The sequence below is a fragment of the Branchiostoma lanceolatum genome, chromosome 19 (assembly GCF_035083965.1).
Source record: "Branchiostoma lanceolatum isolate klBraLanc5 chromosome 19, klBraLanc5.hap2, whole genome shotgun sequence".
Classification (NCBI taxonomy): Eukaryota; Metazoa; Chordata; class Leptocardii; order Amphioxiformes; family Branchiostomatidae; genus Branchiostoma; species Branchiostoma lanceolatum.
In genome coordinates, this window is record NC_089740.1 from 4,452,571 (window position 1) to 4,471,177 (window position 18,607).

The window sequence follows — 18,607 nt, forward strand, 5'->3', positions numbered from 1 at the left end:
TTCCCATGGTGACAGCGTTAGATGGACTGGGGTACATCACGAAGCTACTGGAGACAGAGACAGATGATAAGGACCTGTACAACAATATGAAGGTACGGGCGGCCATCTTGGTGTCCTTATTTGCATAATTTAGTGAAACTAAAAAGGTGGGGGGAAAAATTGTACGGTTCTTGGTGGCAAATCGGCAACCAAATCTGTAATGTGTTTTTTGGCAAGCTTTTTAGACAGATTAGCCGAAAAGGCTCGACGGGCGTCACACCACTGTCATGGTAGGAATATCGTGTAAAGTGCTTTTCCCAAGGGCACAACGTTTGGGCATGGTGAGCATCGAACCCGAGACCTATTGGTTCAATGATGCCACAGAACTAAGCTCAAGCATTTTCGAAAATTGAAAGATCTTCTTACCTTCTCAAATATCCATATTTAAAATGTCTACAGATCAAAGAACTCCAAGAGAATATCTTAAAGTTAAGAATGACCTAGCCTCTTTTGCAGGCCTTCTGGGCGGCGCCGGGCTTTTAATTTTTTTTTTAGCACTGATTCGCGATTTTCAACATATCGGGGCCAGGGACTTTAGCTGGGAAATCTTATTGCTGCCCGTTGAAGGCCTGCTACTTTTCGGCATCAAAAAAGGCCCAGAAGGAGGTTAAGAATGAAATAATTCCAAAGACGGTGGATATATAACTTCTACAGCAATGGATCGGAATTGACCACTTTTAGTGATGAACCACACATAGCTACATGAAAAGTTTTAGTGATAATGTTTTCAATTGGTATTGGGCCATGTTGATTTGATTATATGGATGACATCCTCTGGGGACCCCAAAACTGATGTACATGCAGAGCAAGGGTTTCGGCTGGTTTTTGACGTATTTTTAGGCGTTTTTGTCGGGCTTTCTACTTTGTCATCTTTTTGGGGGGGTTGGCTATACAAAAAAGAAGATGACAAAGTAGAAAGCCTGACAAAAACGCCTAAAAACACGTCAAACATCAGCTGAAACCCATGCTCTGCTTGGAGAGTAGTACATGTATGTGTGCGAATAAAAAAAATTTGGCCAAAAAAAACTGCCTTGAATGAAAAGACATTCTCATCAACTTCATGTCACGATGTTCATACTTTTGGGTCGGACGGGGTGACATTTAATTTCTTTCCCTTCCAGTAAGCAAATTTCTACCCTGGGGTGAAGGACGGGTCCTTGAGGAACCCTAGAGCATTATACACTTATCAAACTCTCTCTACAATAGAGCCTACATAATCAATCATATATACACATGGAGGCCTCTTGACAGCTAGTAATTTTTTTGTTCGTATTGCATACCCTGTAAACCGCCTCATGGCGTAACACACCAGATTTGTACTGAACAGTACAAGCTGCATATACGGACAAATATGTAAACGGACGAAAATTGATGCGCGCGCAGATGTAATCCATATAATGAAATCAATATAGCCTAAATGAAATATGGAGCATAAAGATTTGATGCTAGACTAGGTATAATAATTCTAGATTGATACAAAAGGGGGCGTTGTCATAGACATGGGTAAAATGGTTGAATGAACAAGTAGGACAATAACTTGAAGTTACTGTAGTCTACTTCTTTTATATTGATTCAGAATGAAATCATTGATACAGTATTTAAGGTAAACTTGTAGAAAGTTTGTAACACTCTCTGGAACTATGGTTGACGTTGTATCATCTCCAAAATTTAGTAAGCTTGGTTTAGTGGGGCAGTATTAATTTTGAGTGACGGAAAAGGGGGAGTTGTCAGCAGACAATGCGACAAGATTGAAGTCAAAATAACCCAAATATCACAAGATTAATCGGTCTGTGAACAAGTAGGGCATGGGTGCATTGAATACAGAGAGAGCAGTTTTCAAGCCCCGTGGTCAAACCTGTATAAGCGGTCACCTTTGCATAGTGGCCACCTGCCCATAGTGGCCACAATGTCGGTCCCTTGGATTTTTCCTATGGACATATTAGCATTAAGAATTAGTCTATAGCGGCCACCTGTCTAACGCGGTCGCGGCCAGACAATTTTCGGTCCCACGAGTACAGTAACACTGCCGATAACGGTCACAGCACGCCGGTCGAAGCCGTATCGCCACCGCACGCCGGGTTTAAAATCTTCATTTTTTCATGCAGTTATCAAAATTATGTGGACTCAACTTGATAAGATGAAAAGAAAGAAAACCAGAATGTTTTATCTTCGTTAGAAAATCCATGGTTTGACACGAAGTCTGCGATATTTATTCACATGGCTTGCGTTTATATATCGTAGCAAAATTGACCATTTCTGTGCATTTCGACTGGACAAATATTACGGCAGCTTTTTGGAAAATACAACCCGCTCATGTACCTGATGCGGTAAGTTTCGCGAAATGTTTGAATTCATCCAAAAATGTGCCCAAAACGTATTTTGGCCGATTTTCAAACATTGATCAGCATAAAGGTCATCGGAAGACACCACTGTTACGGAGGTATAGTGTGCTAAATTTATTTTGCTGCAAAGGATCACTGAGGACATTTACTTATTAATAACCAAAAGCTTCAAAACAAATATGGATAACATTACTATGATGTAGAATTTGGGCTGTTGCGATTTCTGAAAAGAAAAAAAAAAACTCAAAAGAGCGACCTTCTTCTGAGTACCCTATTAGCATAATGGTAGAAGCTCCACCACAACAACAGACTAAGGAAAACTTTCGCCACGATTTTATGTTTGAAAACGGTAAAAAACGAACAATAAGGGTCAACTGAGCAACATGTATTTTGTTGTTCACTAACTAGGTGGCATTTTGCTGCGAAGGATTTTGTTTCATTTGATCAAAACTCGTTGGTAACACGTTTACGTGTGCCAGCAGCGAAGGATCAAGAGTATGGTGATTCCGGTCTGTTCAGACATGAAGCTCGAGCATTAAATATTAGGCCATGGATTTTGGAGTTGGCAGATACAATAATTCTTTTTTCAACCCCATAATAGAAGTAAAGCACAACAATCGAACCTCTAAAATGTGACTTACCTGTGCAATGTTTACATGTATATGTGTACAGTGTACTGTACGGTGAATAAATGTATCTCAGTGGCTACTGAAAACATGTGTCACTCGTGGTCAATTTATCGACATTTTCTCCATAGCGGCCACCTGTGCTTAGCAGCCAGTTTTGGCCAGTCCCTTGAGTGACCGCTATAGACAGGTTTGACTGTACTGCAAAGTCTTGATTTTCACTCTGCCATATAACGTTAATTCAGCTGCTGTCAACTTATGATGTATTTACATAACTGTACTTTTTGTAACCGTCACTAATCAAAATGTCTCAAACTTCAGTTTTGTGCTTTGCCCAACTGACAGCCCTTATTTTCCGATCTGGCAGTTGTTCATACTGGAACTTCTGGAGGAGACCATTGGGGAGGTGGGCTGGGAGGACCAAGGAGACCAGCTGACAAAGTAGGGAACTTCTTTAATTTTGTCTCCTTCAAAACATTTCAAATGATAATAATAATAACTTTATTGCTCAACAATTGTACAAGGTACAAAGTGTACAAAACTACAGTTCTATCATTACTAATAGGCTAATCTATCTAATCTATCTAATACAAGATGGTGTAGTAGTATGGGATGACAATGGGATTGTACAATCATTGGAGGAGTTTCTAGACATTCTTTAATACATTTTCCTATATATGTGTACAATGCAGGGGTTGTCACTAGTGCTGCGTACCTAAACGTAACATCAGGTACAGGTACAGGTACCGGTACAGAGGTTTAGGGTACAGGTCCGGACCTGTACCTGTACCCGAACAAGTTAAAAAATTAACACGTGTTTTTCTGAACATCTTCAATAATGACAGAAACATAAATAAAATGTTTACAACTTGTCAGTATCTTTATTTAAAGAACATAACTAGGTTTCCTACCACCAAACTCCCTTGGCCTTGCTATCAAAACTCCCGGCCTACCTGAATGATCTGTTGCATATTAGTTACTCTGTTCCAAGGTATCACTTTGGTCACATTTGGTGTTGCATGAGGTCAGGAGATCAGTCACAGAATAAGCACATACTTGGTGTAAATTTGTATCGGTAGGGTACTTCATGATCCAGTATTTTGGACCTGTACCTAATCAATTTTTACAGTACAGCACCGGTACACAGCACTATACTGTATATAGTTATCACATGTCATTATGTACTTAGATTTGCTATTCAATTCCATGGAGATAAATCCTGGTAAATAAGACGATAGCATTGTGTATGGTGAATTACATGTATGCATGTCAAGAAGCCCAAAGTGCTTACAGCGCATTGGAAGTCAGATTTTTAAATTCAATGTCCTTTCTATACATATCAAGGCCACACTCTTTTTTTTTTTGCTTCTCGGAATAGCCTCTCCTGTTTTTCCCATTTTGAAAAAAAAAAATTTGGTCGCTTTTCCCATTCACAAATTTTTACTCACGATTTTACTATTTGTTTGGTTGTAAAACCTCGATAGCCACCGAAATAGATTATAAAGGCCTGCACATACCAAAAAATTGTGGTCACATTTTATCATAAGTTATAATTTTTCATTTATCAAAACTTTTTCTCAACTAGAGTTCCACGACCTCATACCTTCGCCAAATGATTTTAACCTTTATGGCTGATGTATTGGGAGTGTTTCTCATCAATTATGCAAATGTGGTCCTTATAAGCATAATTTGATTCAACAATGTTTCACATTCACATAACTTCCAAATGCCACAAGTATGAAATTGCCATAATTCATCAGTATGGAATTATAGTAGTTTCTCATTAATTATGCAAATTAGGCCTACATCTGCATATTTTCTAGTATCTGTCAACGTTCCTCTCTTCTTCAATCACAAATGTCACATATTCAAATAGTGAAATCATGGAACACTGGGTATTTTAAATTGCCTCATTAATTAATACAAATTAGAATATGATTTTCATAATTATCCTCTAATAATGATACGAAGCATCACGTAAGCTATCTACATACAAAAAATCATGACCATCCATTAAGCCCATCTTGAGTTACAGTATTTCCTCATTAATTATGCAAATGAGGTCTTCATTTGCATAGTGGATATCTAATGATATTTCTCTCTTCCCCAGTTACATGTGTCACATGTTTGAGAGTCCTATACCGATTTGCATAATAAGTATCTAATCATGTACATCATCACTCAAGCTATCTACATGTACTTACCGAAAATCATGACCATTCATCCAGACCTTCTTGAGTTATTCCCTTTCAAAGTCTGAAGCAAAACCTGCTCCTGCAGTTCCAAAACAGCCGCCAGGGGGGCCCAAACCTATCGCACTTACTCTCTGTCCAAAGAGCTACCCACCACTCAAAAATCAGTTCCATAGCATGTCCAGAACATGATATATCAAAACAGGAAGTTCCACTGCGGTACCGTGACAAGCCGCTAGAGGACCCAAGATCTAATCACTTCTAGGTCTCCAAGTAAATGTGATTGATTATTGTGGAGAGAGTTTGATAAGTGTATAATTACTCTAGGGTTCTCTCAAGAACCCCTCCTTCACCCCAGGGTAGAAATTTGCTTACTGGAACGGAAAGAAATTAAATGTCACCCGTCCGACCCAAAAATCTAAACATCACGCCATAAAGTTGATGAGAATGTATTTTTGTAAGCTTAGACGTCTGCGCTTCTGTTACCAGCCACATCTGGTTCAAATTACTTGGACCAGAAGGCCCGGGTAGGACACCTCTGGACAAGAGGCACATTGAGTCATACCAAAAACTTTATAAAAATGGTATATACTTATGAAACAGTATGGAAGTTAAACACACTCCACTGCCAGTGGACTAGCCCCCTGCTGCAGTGATTGCACCACATGTAGTGTGGCCCAGGGCTACATTTGTATGAAACGGGGATGGGCACCGCCCTATACACCTTATGGTGTCGGAGGACTTTAACTTTAACTAGAATGTCTGATTTAGAACAACGAAAATCAACAACGCAGGCTCCCAAACAATAAGTGGGACGGAAAAAAGGTTTCATGCTGGAAGTCAGGCCAGGTGCGAAAGAATCTTGAAGAACTGGGCGTCGTGTGTCTGCATCCCTCGAGGATATGTACGATGACTCAGATGGGTATTGTGTTGAAAGAATGATGAACGACGTTAGCAATAAATCACAGCAGCACAAACAAGATATTGTGTCAACAAGTTGTTTGAACCTTTATTTATTCATTAGAAGCTCAAGAGTTATTCATCCTGCAAGCCACATTTCATTGAGGTCGTGAGGAAAGAAGGTCAGATGAAATGTAACAGAGATACGGATTTGATTTACAGGACTTAAGTCCTAATAGATATATCAATGTACATCATTACAATGTACATGGTACAAAACACATAGTAGAGCGAAAGCTGGTACATGGTCTGTGTCCGTTCGTTTTGGTCATTTGTGTTACTTCAAAAACATGTCCCTGTGGCGCAAGCGGTAACGCAACCCCACTGCTTCGCCACTGGATCAAATTCTGTGGATCCTAGGGCCCGAGTTCTATCCTAGGGGTCGTCTCCAGCTCGGACATGTTGTAAGGGATTGCATTCATCATTTCGGATGGTGACGTAAAGCCGGCGACCCTGTGTATGAGGGAGCTTCAGGCATTAGCCTCAAGTGTCAAACTTCTGCACGTAAAAGAACCCAACACACTTATCGAGAAGAGTAGGGGTGACCCGGTGTGCTTGGCCAAAAACGTGAGCCGTAGCGAAGCCGCATTGCACTACCACTAGCTACTTGAAAAAGCATCATGCTTCACCTCAAATGAGGATGACTTGAAAGGAAACAAGAGCTTTTAAAAAAAGCTGGCGTTTCGGCTACGTTTATAAGTGTGAATTGTCTTTTCCCTTTACTTGAAGTAAAATCTGCCAGAGGAAGTCACTCAAGGGCTGTTCAGTCTATAAGAAAAATTGTCATTTTGGGAAATGAGTACTGTTTTAATAGAGAAAGGCAGATTGGGGAAAGCAATTTTGAAGTTACGTCACTTAACTTAAGTGCTTTTGAAAAAGCTGGTCTTGGCCTACAACTTGTGCTTATTTGTAAAATGTATAATAGGCTCATTATAAAAGCTATCAATGTAATTATGTACATGGCACGCAATAAAACATAAAATTTGAAAAAGCACCATTGAATCATCAGCACTATGGTAATTAAGTGAAATAGAAGTTCATAACAGCTAAGGTTCTATCTAAAATGACTACCAAATGTCAAACAAATCAACAGCTACCTCATCCGTATTATTCTGGTTTCCGCATTTACAACATTTCTTCCTTATTTTCCTGGGTAATTTTGCTAAAATTCATGAAAATTCCCATAGTTTTGTGCCGAGGGGCGCCACTTTCCACGTCCGTGTTGTCTGAATGAAGTCGATACTGAACAATGGAGCATTTGCTACTGTAACAAAGAATCGCTGTTTTGCAAACAACATCAAGAGCCTCTGTTTACATCGGGGATAGAAGTTTAGTGGCGAGTGTTTTGCAAGAATCATCTTACCGCGCATAGGAGCCGCTGCACGGTATTTTCCATTACAATGAACAGAAAAATTCGAATGCCGGGTTTGGAATCTATGAAGTCCTGTTCATAAGACAAAGGCCTTGTATATATTAAATGAATATTTAAAAATAACAAATATAAAATATTTCTTTATTTATTAATGAAAAAAATGATATTCATAAATATGATATTGATAAATTAATATAATATCAATATATATTTTTGATATTCAATATCTAAAAAGAAAAAAAAAATTAATGCACGGACACGAACCCGGATCTTCTGGGTCGGAAGTGCTTCGCGTTGCCAGATCGGCCAAGCTGCGGTACGTACTTACTTACTTTGGACGTAATGCTATAACCTCACTATATGGTATCATTTATGCCGATTTTTGCTCGTTTTCTTGACGAAATCATTTTTTTTCTTCTGCAATCTTGTGGAATAGATGTAATATGGTCATTTTTCAGGATATCAAAGTCCGAAACCACAATGCAATGATATTTCCGAACAGTTGTAGCAGTTACATGCGGTCGCCGTCCTGTGTCACATGCAAATCTAGCGTGCCTGCCTTTTCGTGCTCTCTTGCCATATAAGGCAACGGCTATACAAGGATTTGAGAACGTATTGCCATATAAGGTCTTATTGTGTGCGACACAGTGTTGAACCAAGCTTCCCTGGTCCTTGCTTGAAGGTAAAAGCCAGGACAATGCGTTCCGGCGCGCATGCGCCGAAACGCAAAAAAAAAGAGAGTCTCTTGAAAGATGGTGTTAGGCTGTAGTAGACTGTTCCATATTTTCGGTCCACGGTACGCTGTGGATCTTTTGAGGGTTTCTCGCTTTATAGGTTTTGTGGTGATGGGGCTAAAAGAGGGAAAATGCTCTGAAAATAGTTGATGTGCTGTTTTCTTATTGCTACCCGTAGTGTTAATTTTGGGTTAACAACACAAAATAATTGGGTAGAATGTCTTCAAAACCTAATTATATTAACCTTGCTGCCTCTCTACAGAGCTTCAATCAATCTGAAATTCTACAGCTAAGTTCAAAGTCTTGAACGTTCAAGTACATGTTATATAACAGAGGTTTTACTATTCTTTTAAACTTAAATGTCAAAAGTGTGCTGTATAATATGGAACCTTTTGGTACATGAGCGTACACAATTATCTACAGTGAAGTGCACCCAGACATAAAAATTAGTTGCACAGCTCCAATTTTGGATGTACAATTATAGTGCAACTGCACCCAGTATTTCAGTTCTGAGAGCCCTAACTTAATCTAGTGATTGTCAATTATGTTGTGGTTTCACTGCATAATCCAGGTTGTTTGGCCCAGAGGTCCTGAGATCGAATCCCCTGACATGCCCCATTGATGTTGTGCCCTTCGGAAAGGCACTTTCCGCAAATTTCCTCGCAAATTACTTTGCTCGCTGACAGGTAAAAATGAGTACCTAACTTTGGTCAGGGATGCCCCTCGGACAGGACGTTAAATGGAGGTCTCTTGTAATTTGTTTGATGAGAGCCATACCATACTTCAAGCATGTAAAACAAGTCTCTTCCCGGTGTGAGTGCATTAAAAAAATCTGTGCGGATATGCAGCTTATACTCTTTAGTACAAACCTGGTGTGTTACGCCATGAGACGGTTTACCGGGTGTGCAATATAAACAAACAAACAAACAATGTGTGACTTTGCGCTTGTTTTCCAGGTTCCTTCGGAGCACGGTTCTTGGAGCCGCCTGTGAATATGGCCACCAGCAGTCCACCCAGCAGGCACACGCTCTGTTTGTTAAGTGGATGCAATCTGGAGGAACACAGTAAGTATAGTAAGAAACCCAAATTGCAAGTGTAACAGTGTCGATCAACCTCCACTAACTGACCTGAGTCTACATATGTAACTGGTCCAGACCTTTTAGCCTAGTGGTTAGCGCGTTGGATTCCGAAGCCTTTCGGATTGGGAGCGGCGCGGGTTCAGATCCCGGGAGCGGCGTACTCAATATTAGGGCACAAAAATGAAAGATTTTGAAAGTCAATTTATTTACTCTATACAATTTCATGATTAGTTCAAACAACACTATCACAATGTATAGCGACGTCCATCATGCAAAAATACGACGTTGTTGTGATGTGAGAACTCACTGAAAATCATCGCCGGGGTTTTTGTAGGCTTGCGAAACTAAAAAATCATTGTACGGCACGTTTTTGCGCGGTTTTGAAATGCTTGAAGTATGAAGTTTTTACGCAAATGTGCTAAACAGTATTTAGTAAATGTCACTACCATAAAGATATCAGCATTTTTTATTTCCATATTTTGGGCCCTAATGTTGCTGTTAATTGGTTGCCTCTAAATTTCATTGATAATCGTAATACATGTACTACTAGTTATAATTTCAATTCCGCAGCGGCCATGTTGGTTTGTGATAGACAATTTGAACCACACAAAATGGTTTCGTCATTGAGGGGGATTTTACTCACAAACTGTCTATGTCCGTAAATGATAGAACCCGGTCAAGGGAAATTCCCAGAACTTCGACGCGTGTCACAGAGCTCAGTGTCTGGCAGGGATTTGCTTTGCACATATGCCGTCAAACTTTTCCAAATATTGGATTGGAATTCAGTTACGAAATGGGGAGCCAGGTGTGATTGTTGTTATTGTTGTTTATCTAGACATGTGTTGTGCCTCTAAGTGGCACCTACATAGGGCAGCAAGTTTCCTTGCTGTTTCAGTAGCAGGGTACATTTTTACAGGGTTGTTAGCCCTTCCCCTTTAACATGCTTGAGGCACCTCCTCAAACAAGGGACTCCATTTTACAACCCTTCTGAAAGACCCTGAGCCCCAACCGAGATGTCCTTCCCCGGATTGGAACCGGGGTCCCCCAGTTACCAACTAATTGGAACCAGGAGCTCAACTGTGAGGCTGCTACCAATTGAGCTACAGGGACATTCCCTGGAGCTGATATAATGAGCCAAAATATACCCCTTACTGCATCTAGCTCATTATCTAATAGATGTTTATCCATCTGTCCATTCAATGAACATTTGATAATGGGACTCCTGTTATCTTTCCACCTAGTAAACCAATTATAACACCTTGCTATAATTAGATTTTGTTGTCTGTACTGTTGTCTGCTCTTCTAGAACCTATAATTTGTTTCTCAGAGAGCAAAACAAGAATACAATGAGGAGATAGAAATTTTTCACAACCAGTAATTTCTCTCACCTGCTTACGTTTCAATGCCTATCAGACATCTTTGTCAGAGCATCTGACTGGAGTGCTGTTTGTTGCTACTGTAAATGCAGAAATGTTTGCGGTGGTTTTATGTTCGCAATTTTCGCGGTAAACTCTTCGCCGCAAACTTAAAGCCACCGCAAACTTTTTTGCCTTCCTACCCCTTGTCTACTGTTGTCTCAAACGCGAATTTAAAACGACCGAAAACACTCCATTTTCTCCCTACCGAGAAATTAAAACCGCGCGAACCTAATTAATGCAGAAATGTTTGGGGTGGGTTTTATGTTTGTGGTTTTCGCGGTAAATTCTTTGCCACAAACTTAAAGCCAACGCGAAATTTTTTGCCCTCCTACCCACTTGTCTACTGTTGTCTGAAACGCATACTTAAAACCGTTGCGAACACTCCATTTTCTCCCTACCGCGAAATTAAAACCATGCGGAATTAAATGCATGTAGCTATATGTAAGCAGGTTAGAAACATTCCTTGTTGTGAAAAATAAAATTCCAATAATTCTATGTTTTATTTTCTACCAACCTTATGAAATTGATTTCAGAAGAATGAGCAGTAACTGACACACCCATTCCACTATGGCGGAGATCTCGCTGCACGCTCGTTCTTATTTAAATGTACTCATTTTGTAATCTCTGTTACCGTTAGAAGTAAGACGTTCCTGACATTAAGATATGCCACATATAAAGTACCAAACTGCCGTTTTTAAAAGCTAGAAAAGTTTTAAGTCGTCATAAAAACTACAGTTTGACATCTTATATGTGGCATATCCTAACGCCAGGAACGTCTTATTTCAATCGGTGACGGAGATTACAAAATGTGTGTATTTAAATGAGAACAAGCGGCTCCAACCGAGCCATTTGACTGATCACTCAACAAATTTCATACATAGAAATTCTACGCTTTGTGTTTTTTGTTGATTTTGCATGATAATCCAATTATTAAGTCAAGAATTAAACAAGTCCAATTTAGGTAGCAGCGAGGTGGTAGTGGTGTAGTGGTCTGCGCTTCTGTCACTTAAGCCCCCGTCACAAATAAGAAATTCAGCTCGGCCGACGTGTTGGCGAGCTTCAAATGTGCATTTTCGGGCGAAGAACGGCCGACGTCCTGTCGATTACACGGGCTTTGGGTGATTTTTAGAAATCAAAGTTGATCCAACTATTGGCCTTTAACCTGAGGTTAGTAGATTCTGACTTTGTCCATGTCCAAGAGATGGTACCATGTCATGGGGGATTTTTAGTTTTTAGTGTTCGACAGACGTCACCCGAGATTTTCATTGAAAAATAAGGTTGACGCTCGGGGGATTTTGAAAGTCGGCAAGCTTCGGGCAATCTACAAATTCGGCCGACGCTCGCATGAATTGTGATGCGGGCTTTACCACATCTGGTTCAAATTATGAAGAGCCAGAAGGCCCAGGTTCGCGCCCAGGTAGGACATGTCTGCAAAAGAGGCGCACCAAGTCATACCAAAGACTTCATAAAAATGGTACATACTTCTGAAACAGTTATGGAAGTTAAACACACTCCACTGCCAGTGGACTAGCCCCCTGCTGCAGTGATTGCACCCCAGTATGGCCCAGAGCTACCAAACGGAGATGGGCTCCGCCTTATACCCCTTATGGTGTGGGAGGATTTTAAATAACTTAAAGGTGGCAGTGCAATCGCCGTCTAGTGGAATGCGGGTCGGAGTGGTTTTCACAACATAAGTGCCATGAAGTCTTTGTAACAGAACAATTGGATCGCCGGTGGAACACATGTTCAAAAGACGGTGTATCGCTCTAATGATCATGATAATTATATGCATCCCTGAAAGCAGACAACTAGCTGTTCGTTTAATGAAACGCTCTGATTATTGAGTTGTCTTGAAAAGGCCTCACAGTCAGCCATTTTCAGCTGTATTTGTTGATTTTCGAAAGTTCGCCTAAATCTAAAAAAAAAATTGCTTTTCCTGCTGTATGATGAGGATAAACTGTTAGTTCATTAAAGCTGTTACAGTTTTACATTAATCAATGATTTTCAATGCACTTAATGTTTAAGATGTATTGTCTGAAACATTAAGCAGCATGGTATGCTGACTTTGTGTCTCCTATGGTAACCTGCGTTTTATTATCTCCATGAAAAATGGAGATATAGTTTTGTGTGTGTGTGTGTGTGTGTGTGTGCGTGTGTGCGTGTGTGCATGTGTGTGTGTGTGCGTGTGTGTGTGTGTGTGCGTGTGCGTGTGCGTGTGCGTGTGTGTGTGTGTGTGTGTGTGCGTGTGTGTATGTGTGTGTGTGTGTGTGTGTGTGTGTGTGTGTGTGTCTGTGTGTGTGTATGTGTGTCTGTCTGTGTGTGTGTCTGCGTTTCTGGACTATTGTAATCAGCATAACTCAAGAACCTCTCGGTGGATTAGGATAATATTTGGTATGTGGGTGGGTGTTGTGAAGACAAAAGTCAAGGTCAATTTTGGGCCCTTGATATGTGACCTTGGTACTGCAGCAGAACTTCCGTTTTTTTGTATCTTTTGACCTGGACATGCTATGGTCTTGATTTTTTGGTGGCAGATAGCTTGTGATGTAAAAAAGAACTGGTGTAGGTTTGGGCCCCATAGCAGCTTGTTCGTGAACTGCAATTGAAATTAGATTATGGAAATATGGAATTGCATTTGCATAATCAAAATGGTTCATGGAGATATGAGGTCTCCGAACTCTTGTTTAGAATGAAATTCATTGGGTGCTCTGTCAAATTTCTCGGTCACAGCTTGGACAATGCCCTACTGGAATAGGGGGTGTATTAAAAATGAAAGGATTGTACAAACTGTACAACCCTACCCCCCCCCATTTCTTGCCCCATATCCCAGCATCCAACAGACCCTATATACTAGTATCCTCAAATGCTGCTTGCTGATTGGTCTTTGCGATTAACCAATAGGAAGGTGTCTCCCAACCTGAAGAATGTGGTGTACAGAAGCGGTGTTCAGCATGGGGGGAAGGCGGAGTGGGACTTCTGCTGGGAACAGTACGCCTCCGCCACGGTGGCCGCCGAGAAGAGAAAACTACTCTACGCACTCGCACACACCAGAGACGAAGGTCTGGTAGAAAAGTAAGGGCCATATCAGTGTTTTTTCTTGGAATAAAATTGTATTTTCTTGGAAAAAGCTGCAAGAGAGTCTCAGCATTGTGAGAAAGCAAAGCGACCAAGAGGGTAGATGGTGTTGAATGGGGTGGAGTTTTAGATAAACTACTCTACGCACTCGCACACACCAGAGACGAAAGTCTTGTAGAAAAGTAAGGGCCATATCAGTGTTTTTTCTAGGAAAAAATAGCCTGGATATCAAACCCTTCGTGCTAGACGATAACCCCTTTTTGTCCAGGGGAGCACATCATACAAGATATAGAGTTGGCACCCGGTTTCTCTTGGTACCGATTTCTAAAATTGGTCGCAATAAGGGGCTGTGTGTTAACTGTGCGGGTGGGCAAATTTGCTTCCCGGCCAAAGGATTAACAAATGAAACACGGTGGTCTGGTACCTAGGCTAAGGCAAAAAATTGCAAGGGGGATCATTGCAAGGGGGCGGAGCAACCAAGAGGGTGGATGGTGTTAAAGGGGTGGAATTTTAGAGAATCTTAAGTTAAAATGGAGCATTCTAATTATATATGAGCACGGCAACAGTTTCAAACGGTGGGAGAGTCCTGAACTACATGTACATGTGTAACAGACTCATATAAAACAAGTGAGTATTTGACTTTGGGGCATATCTAGCAATGTAGCATAGTAGGCTTTTCAATTTCAAGTTTTCCTTTCTTTTAACCCAAAAAAGGAATTTCGTGTTATTTTTCTTAATACCAAAATGTTATTTTGTATCAATTTTTTTAAAATTTTGTATTATTTGTTTTAATACAAAAACATTATTTTGTAGTATTTTTCATCACTTTCGTATTATTTTTCGTGATAAAAGATATCATTTATTATTCTTTTAAATTTCGTAGTATTTTTCTTAATACAAAAATATTATTTTTCTTTAATCATGTGCGAAATACAAACCCATTTTCCTGTTTCTGTTTCAGACTTCTGCGTTACACTTTGGACAGTACCAAGATCAGGTCTCAGGACACAGTGAGGACCATCACCTATATTTCCCAAACTTCCGTGGGATACCAAAAAGCCTGGAATTTTGTCAAAAGCAACTGGCAAACGTTCCTAGATAGGTAAGAAGTATTTTGGTCTGGAATATGAAAAACTAAATGGGCCATGTTGATTGGATTATATGGATAACATCCTCTGGGGACCCCAAAACTGATGCTAGCGTGTGAATAAAAAAACATTTGGCAAATCATGGCGTCAACTTTGTGAATTTTGGCACTGGTTTGCACCACTTTGCGAATGTCATTCTCAATTTGCTGCAATTAGGCGCAGCCCAATGAGATACCTGCTTTAAGCCCCCCTCTCACTGGACCCGCGGCACGCTGGCGGTGTCGCTGCGTCCTAAACTGGATTTGTGTTACCCTTCACTTTATAATGAGACTATCATTCAAATCGTACAAGTATGACCAAAAAGACAACAAAACACAGAAATCTTAAAAAGATTTGTTTTTTGTCGATGAAATTCGTTGAGTGCTTTTTCCATTTGATTGGCTGCAGCGACGACGCCAGCGTGCCGCGGGTCCAGTGACAGGGGGGCTTTAGGGTCACAGAAAATGTATGAATTAAGGAAGAGTGCTCTGACTCTGTCATTCTTGTCTAATCAAGTCAAATTAAAGTCCAAACCAGTCGAATACCGAATCTCAATGATGTCATATTTCCAACGCCAGGAATGATTGCCACTAACTACTGTTTGTTATAATTGCAGGTATGGAAGTGGCTCCTTTAACATGGCAGAGCTGGCAAAGGTACCATCACACAGGTTCTCAACACGCAAACAGCTGGAAGAGGTAGGGGGCCTTTCTTCTGATATTACTGTAAATGCAGAAATGTTCGCGGTGGTTTTATGTTCGAGGTTTTCCCGGTTAACTCTTCATCGCGAACTAGAAACCGCCGCGAAACTTTTTGCCCACCTATGACTGTAGCGCCATAATTGATTAAAATGCAAACTTAACACTACCGCGAACACTCCATTTTCTCCCTACTGCGAAATAAAAACCATGCATTTACAGTATATAAGGGACAATTTCTAGGTAGCACTCTTGCTCACTGTACAGGGGAAAATCACATTTTCTGTCTTTACATTTAGTTTACGGTCTACAGTCAAGTCTGTGCAAAAAACAGCTTGAGGTGACAACCACCTATCCAATTTGACCACTTTTTGGTGGTTCATTAGATGATCTGTCACATTCTCCTATTAATAATCATGTCTATAATGACCGCCTGTCCACATAGACCCAATTTTGTCGGTCGCCCTAAGGCCACGCCGATTTAATTTGTTTCTTCTCCGAATAGCCTGTCCTATTTTTTCCCATTTTGACATCAACAAAAAAATTGGGTCACTATTCCCATTCACAAATCTTAACTCCCAATTTTACTATCTGTTCAGTTGTAAAACTCAACAGCCACCGAAATATATTATAAAGGCCTGCACATACCTAAAAAGTGTGGTCACATTGATCATAAGTCATAATTTTTCATTTATTAAAACTATTTCTCAATATGAATCCATATATTACATGGCAAAAGGTAATTTTGTTACTGAAATTATAATACTAGATCAAAGAAGGGGTTGCATTGCATAGAATGAGCCATACAAAGTTGAAACTTGAATAATCCTCTTATTCTTTATGTTATGTAAACCCTTATCTTTACCCCAAACTATTTGCAAAAAAAATGTGATTTTTTTTTCTGCATGTCTCTCCAATTTTTTTCTGAAAAAAATCCGAGAAGCAACAAATAAAATTGGTGTGGCCTAACAAAGAGACGAAAAAAGCCGAAACTAATATGTATTAGTCATTTTAGAACCAATCTTTTAAATTAGTATCAGAATTCCTATTAGTGTTATTATATGTACTTTATTACAACTTTTATATCATTCTGTATGCCTGTACTTAGCCCTATAGGGTATGAATATAGGGTTAATGACCAGCTTTCCTTCGGTCTATACGGTGTGATAAGGCATGGTCGTTCCTATAACCACCGAATAAAGTGCCGAGGTCGCGAACATTATTATCATATAGCCATTGTCCATATAGTAGTCAGTGGTACTTTGTGTTGTATTTGATTTGTGTAGTATTTATCTTAACATGAAATATAAAAACAAAACCCCCTGTCATTTGATGGTAACATTCGAACACCGGGTCCGTACGAAGTTTACAGACCCGTGGATCCATCCGAAGTTTACAGACCTGCTTTTCGGGTCTGTATGAAGATTACAGACCCGCAAATGGAGCCTTCTGATTGGTCAATGATATCTACCTATATGATAATGTATAATAATGGTTATCGATATTATTGTTTGTTTCTTCAGGTAAGAGCGTTCTTCCAGAGTCACGATATCAGCGCCGCGGCCCGAGCGGCGCGTCAGACCATCGAGACCATACAGGCCAACATCTACTGGCTAGAGAAGAACAAGGCCAAGGTCAAGACTTGGATCAAGAACTACTTCTTGCCTCCTGAAGGAGGGAAAGCAAGAAGTTCCCAAATCTGAAGAAAGTATACTGTAAATGTGTGTATCTTTGTGGTGGTTTTATGTTCGCGGTTTTTGACGAACTCAACATGACCGCAAAATTTTTTGTTCTCTCTTCTGCCCACCTACCCCCTTGTCTAAGCACTACGTGTAAGTACTATACATTGTACAGTATTATGATGTGGAGTTTATCAAGTTACAGAATTGTTTTGAGGCTTTCTTAAGATACGTCTAGGTATTGACATAAAGCCTAAACTTTAGGCCAGACCAGACCAGTTAAAAGTCTAGGTATGCAGCACTATGTACAGTAGTTAAGGATTCATTGTACTGGGAAATTCACCTTGCTCTTTTCGACAAGCACAATGAACAGTGGACAGTGGACCATGACTTAAGGTCCCGTCCTAAGGACTGCGACCCTTTCCGGTAGCGTGCATGTCGGGTGAGCGACACGGCCGGAATCGAACTCACGACTTCTAGTCCCAGAGGAGGGCCACTAGCCACTGGACTACGCATGCGACTTGAATTGTTCCAACCGCAAACTTCATCTGTGAAATGAATTCCCGCAAAAATATGAATGAATCTGTAACATCATAGGAATTCAGAGAATTTGTGTTGTAAAAAATCATGGAAAATGTCATTTTACTTAAAAGTTTATTTGTATCGGTGAACTAAAGTAAACCAGTCTGAGAATTTATTGTATTAACTTATACGGTGACGGGTTGTATTGTGGAAATTTTGAGTGAAAAAGATATTATTTTGTGTAAAACATAATATGTTTTTTCTACTTTTTCTGCTGACTTATTTTGTAAATGACACAACGTTGAATAATGTAACAGCAAACGATGTAAAGATAGGTTATAAACAAGTGTATGTGCTGTAAGGTATGCTTTTTTTTATGCCAACGCTGTATGTAAAAAGGCCGGTGTTTGCTGTATGCTTACAAAGCTGTCATTTTCTATGAATAGCGCAGAATATATGGAGTCTTATGGAGCTGAAGTTTGTATTTCGCAAAAATAAATTGTTAAACTTTTTTGTGATTTGTCTTTTCATAATGTAAAAGATTATCAAGTTACAGAATTGTGTTCAGGCTTTCTTAAGATATATCTAGGTATTAACATAAAGCCTAAACTTTAGGCCAGACCAGTTAGATGTCTTGGTTCTCGGCTTCTCTTCAGAAACTGAATGGATTTTTTTTTTGTGTGTGTGTGTGTGTGTGTGTGTGTGTGTGTGTGTGTGTGCTTGTTTGTTTGTTTGTTTGTATTGAAC

The 18,607-nt window shown here is 40.0% G+C and overlaps 1 protein-coding gene across 1 annotated transcript; it reads left to right on the top strand.

Annotated features, from left to right (window-relative positions):
* Positions 1-18,371, top strand: LOC136425757 (glutamyl aminopeptidase-like). Its single transcript, XM_066414698.1, has 7 exons — positions 1-92; positions 3,375-3,448; positions 9,222-9,329; positions 13,661-13,831; positions 14,796-14,936; positions 15,578-15,659; positions 17,183-18,371. The coding sequence occupies exons 1-7, from the start codon at positions 6-8 to the stop codon at positions 17,360-17,362; spliced, it is 843 nt and encodes a 280-aa protein (XP_066270795.1). The 5' UTR covers positions 1-5; the 3' UTR covers positions 17,363-18,371.
* The last annotated feature ends 236 nt before the right edge of the window (positions 18,372-18,607 follow it).

Bases quoted from the DNA above. Each gene is read 5' to 3' on its own strand.
- LOC136425757 (XM_066414698.1), top strand. From the start codon at position 6: ATGGTGACAGCGTTAGATGGACTGGGGTACATCACGAAGCTACTGGAG. The intron at 3,449-9,221 runs GTAGGGAACTTC...CTTGTTTTCCAG, and splicing joins CAAGGAGACCAGCTGACAAA to GTTCCTTCGGAGCACGGTTC. The intron at 13,832-14,795 runs GTAAGGGCCATA...TTTCTGTTTCAG, and splicing joins GACGAAGGTCTGGTAGAAAA to ACTTCTGCGTTACACTTTGG.